Source organism: Procambarus clarkii, chromosome 3 (genome assembly GCF_040958095.1).
Source record: "Procambarus clarkii isolate CNS0578487 chromosome 3, FALCON_Pclarkii_2.0, whole genome shotgun sequence".
Lineage (NCBI taxonomy): Eukaryota > Metazoa > Arthropoda > Malacostraca > Decapoda > Cambaridae > Procambarus > Procambarus clarkii.
The window spans coordinates 13,019,701-13,024,938 of NC_091152.1; the positions used below are offsets into that span (position 1 = coordinate 13,019,701).

The 5,238-nt window shown below is 48.5% G+C and overlaps 1 protein-coding gene across 1 annotated transcript in view; it reads left to right on the forward strand.

Moving 5' to 3' along the window:
* LOC138368099 (uncharacterized) overlaps window positions 1-4,873 on the forward strand; it is a 15,383-nt gene extending 10,510 nt beyond the window's left edge. The window contains exon 3 of the mRNA XM_069330402.1: window positions 4,159-4,873. Within this exon, the coding sequence (XP_069186503.1) occupies window positions 4,159-4,873 (715 nt within the window). The remainder of the gene's footprint in view (window positions 1-4,158) is intronic.
* Window positions 4,874-5,238: the final 365 nt, after the last annotated feature.

The following is a 5,238-nucleotide window of genomic DNA, read 5'->3' on the forward strand; positions in this document are numbered from 1 at the left end:
ACTGGGATATGAGGACACAGGAAACTGGGACATGAGGACACAGGAAACTGGGACATGAGAACACAGGAAACTGGGACACGAGGACACAGGAAACTGGGACATGAGGACACAGGAAACTGGAACATGAGGACACAGGAAACTGGAACATGAGGACACAGGAAACTGGGACATGAGGACACAGGAAACTGGGAATATGAGGACACAGGAAACTGGAACATGAGGACACAGGAAACTGGGACATGAGGACACAGGAAACTGGGAATATGAGGACACAGGAAACTGGAACATGAGGACACAGGAAACTAGAACATGAGGACAAAGGAAACTAGAACATGAGGACACAGGAAACTGGGACATGAGGACACAGGAACTGGGATTCCTGCAGACCCAACCATAAGCCAGGATGCCTCTTTAACAACCCAATTGAAAGACACTGCCAAACTGGCTTCGTGGTAATTTGTCAATCATCGCCATCACCAGTAACTTTATCTCAATCACCTCGCAAATTTGAGCATCCATCACTCGTTAATTGCCGGCTGTTATCTTTTATCTCACTCTGCCATCTTTCTCAGCCTCCTTGCTGCTCTGTTTCTCTTTTCATATCCGGTAATCGAAGATTGAATGAGGTTTAATTTGGATTTCAACCAATCAGAGCCTCAAGAACCCGCTCTTGACCAATCAAGAGCCTCAGGAACCTGCTCTTGACCAATCAGAGCCTCAAGCACCCGCTCTTAACCTATCAGAGCCTCAAGCACACGCTCTTGACCAATCAGAGCCCCCTACCAATACCCCCATCTCAACCCTCCCCATAAAACGACTCTTCCACCCCCCACCCCTTCCCATCCGACCCTCCCCCACTCCCCCACCCCCCCAACCCCAGCTTCCAGAAAAGCCCCCCCCCCTTCATTTCTGGGATATTGAACAATTAATGATCGTAATTGGCTTCGTTTGTTCAGCAATCAGTGAAAACAAACTCAAGTCCGGCTGTTATAACCCGGAGCTGCAGTAATCTCTGGATAAATCTAGCTTCGAGTCCGCTTATAGGGTGACTTTGTTCTACTCTCTGGCGTTCCACTAGACATATATAGTGGACTCTGGATATATGAACTCCCCAGTTCATATATAACTACGTACATTTGTTTAAAACCGTATTAAGAATGTTCTTAAGGAATCAATCTTGGTATAAATTTTCTTAAGGAAAAAATCTTGATATAAATGTTCTTAACTGAGATATCAGTCTTGATATATCATTCGATTCCATTTCACCTGTTAAGTTCTAGTATTTATTTTCGTAGTCGAGGTTCATCAGTTAACGAGGTCAACTATCTACTATTACAATCGTTATCAGTCCACGAACTGCCAAATAATGTCAAAACAGTAGAAATATGCTTTGCTTTAATACATAATCTATTTATACACAGTTGATGAGGCTGGTGGACTCTTTATACCCAGTTGACGAGGCTGGTGAACTCTCTACACCCAGTTGATGATGCTGGTGGACTCTCTACACCCAGTTGACGAGGCTGGTGGACTCTCTACACCCAGTTGATGATGCTGGTGGACTCTCTACACCCAGTTGACGAGGCTGGTGGACTCTCTACACCCAGTTGACGAGGCTGGTGGACTCTCTACACCCAGTTGACGAGGCTGGTGGACTCTCTACACCCAGTTGACGAGGCTGGTGGACTCTCTACACCCAGTTGACGAGGCTGGTGGACTCTCTACACCCAGTTGACGAGGCTGGTGGACTCTCTACTCCCAGTTGACGAGGTTGGTGGACCCTCTACACCCAGTTGATGATGCTGGTGGACCCTCTACACCCAGTTGATGATGCTGGTGGACCCTCTACACCCAGTTGACGAGGCTGGTGGACTCTCTACACCCAGTTGACGAGGCTGGTGGACTCTCTACACCCAGTTGATGATGCTGGTGGACCCTCTACACCCAGTTGATGATGCTGGTGGACCCTCTACACCCAGTTGACGAGGCTGGTGGACTCTCTACACCCAGTTGACGAGGCTGGTGGACTCTCTACACCCAGTTGACGAGGCTGGTGGACTCTTTACTCCCAGTTGACGAGGTTGGTGGACCCTCTACACCCAGTTGATGATGCTGGTGGACCCTCTACACCCAGTTGATGATGCTGGTGGACCCTCTACACCCAGTTGACGAGGCTGGTGGACTCTCTACACCCAGTTGACGAGGCTGGTGGACTCTCTACACCCAGTTGATGATGCTGGTGGACCCTCTACACCCAGTTGATGATGCTGGTGGACCCTCTACACCCAGTTGACGAGGCTGGTGGACCCTCTACACCCAGTTGACGAGGCTGGTGGACCCTCTACACCCAGTTGACGAGGCTGGTGGACCCTCTACACCCAGTTGACGAGGCTGGTGGACTCTCTACACCCAGTTGACGAGGCTGGTGGATAAATACAACAAAATACTCGATACTTGTTAATCCATTCGCCAAACCTGTTTGTGATTAAAAATAATTTACACACGACTCACAACTGATGACGTTCGAACATTTCTCGATCGTCTTTGATGTCCTGTGTTCGAATCATGCCGCTGTGAATGCTTCACCCTCGTGCTACATACACACATAATAAGCAACAGAATCAAAACACCTAACCTAACCTAACCTAACCTAACCTAACCTAACCTAACCTTACCTAACCTAACCTAACCTAACCTAACCTTACCTAACCTAACCTAACCTAACCTAACCTAACCTAACCTAACCTTACCTTACCTAACCTAACCTAACCTAACCTAACCTTACCTAACCTAACCTTACCTAACCTAACCTTACCTAACCTAACCTAACCTTACCTAACCTTACCTAACCTAACCTTACCTAACCTAACCTTACCTAACCTAACCTAACCTAACCTAACCTAACCTAACCTAACCTTACCTAACCTAACCTTACCTAACCTAACCTAACCTAACCTAACCTAACCTAACTTAACCTTACCTAACCTAACCTAACCTAACCTTACCTAACCTAACCTAACCTTACCTAACCTTACCTAACCTAACCTAACCTAACCTAACCTTACCTAACCTAACCTAACCTTACCTAACCTAACCTTACCTAACCTAACCTAACCTAACCTAACCTTACCTTACCTAACCTTACCTAACCTAACCTAACCTAACCTAACCTAACCTTACCTAACCTAACCTAACCTAACCTAACTTAACCTTACCTAACCTAACCTAACCTAACCTAACCTTACCTAACCTAACCTAACCTTACCTAACCTTACCTAACCTAACCTAACCTAACCTAACCTAACCTTACCTAACCTAACCTAACCTTACCTAACCTAACCTTACCTAACCTAACCTAACCTAACCTAACCTTACCTTACCTAACCTTACCTAACCTAACCTAACCTAACCTAACCTAACCTTACCTAACCTAACCTAACCTAACCTAACCTAACCTTACCTAACCTAACCTTACCTAACCTAACCTAACCTAACCTTACCTAACCTTACCTAACCTAACCTAACCTAACCTAACCTAACGTTAACGGGCTTGACCTGAGGATAGGTTGGAAATGTTAACATTTGGCTAATTCAAAATAGGAATTTTCAAAAATATATTATTATTATTATTAATATATTAAGTGTTTCTGCCTATCCCCATCAACAAAGCAGACCGCCCCTCATCAACACAGCAGACAGCCCTCATCAACACAGCAGACAGCCCTCATCAACACAGCAGACCGCCCTCATCAACACAGCAGACCGCCCTCATCAACACAGCAGACCGCCCTCATCAACATAGCAGACCGCCCTCATCAACACAGCAGACCGCCCTCATCAACACAGCAGACCGCCCTCATCAACACAGCAGACCGCCCTCATCAACACAGCAGACCGCCCTCATCAACACAGCAGACCGCCCTCATCAACACAGCAGACCGCCCTCATCAACACAGCAGACCGCCCCTCATCAACACAGCAGACCGCCTTCATCAACATAGCAGACCGCCCCTCATCAACACAGCAGACCGCCCCTCATCAACATAGCAGACCGCCCTCATCAACACAGCAGACCGCCCTCATCAACACAGCAGACCGCCCTCATCAACAAAGCAGACCGCCCCTCATCAACACAGCAGACCGCCCTCATCAACACAGCAGACCGCCCTCATCAACACAGCAGACCGCCCTCATCAACACAGCAGACCGCCCCCATCAACAAAGCAGACCGCCCCCATCAACAAAGCAGACCGCCCTCATCAACACAGCAGACCGCCCCCATCAACAAAGCAGACCGCCCCCATCAACAAAGCAGACCGCCCTCATCAACACAGCAGACCGCCCTCATCAACACAGCAGACCGCCCTCATCAACACAGCAGACCGCCCCTCATCAACAAAGCAGACCGCCCTCATCAACAAAGCAGACCGCCCCCATCAACAAAGCAGACCGCCCCCATCAACAAAGCAGACCGCCCCCATCAACACAGCAGACCGCCCTCATCAACACAGCAGACCGCCCCTCATCAACAAAGCAGACCGCCCCCATCAACAAAGCAGACCGCCCCCATCAACACAGCAGACCGCCCCTCATCAACACAGCAGACCGCTCCCATCAACACAGCAGACCGCCCTCATCAACACAGCAGACCGCCCCCATCAACAAAGCAGACCGCCCTCATCAACAAAGCAGACCGCCCTCATCAACAAAGCAGACCGCCCTCATCAACACAGCAGACCACCCTCATCAACAAAGCAGACCGCCCTCATCAACAAAGCAGACCGCCCTCATCAACAAAGCAGACCGCCCTCATCAACACAGCAGACCGCCCCTCATCAACACAGCAGACATATTCACTCCATACGGCCGCTAAACCACTGTTTATGAACGAAAAACCACTTTACACACGACGCGCAAATGATGACATTCGAACATTATCCGAACAGCGCTCCACTGACGACCTCTGTTCGAACCACACTATAAACGCACCATATACGTTCAAATTGACAAAGGCGTCTTTGATGACGCCCGCTGCTTGAACGAGCCTAGCCTGACGAGGCAGTTAAACACAAACTCGTGTCAACAGCACCAGCTAAATTATACACCCGTAATGCATAATTACAGGTCCAAATGGCTTTGTTTCAGCGGCAAAATAAAGGCCTCGTGTCAGGACGTGTGTGTGCGAGATATGAGAGTCAAACCGTTTTGGTAATTGAGTCAAGGTGTGAGGGATGACCA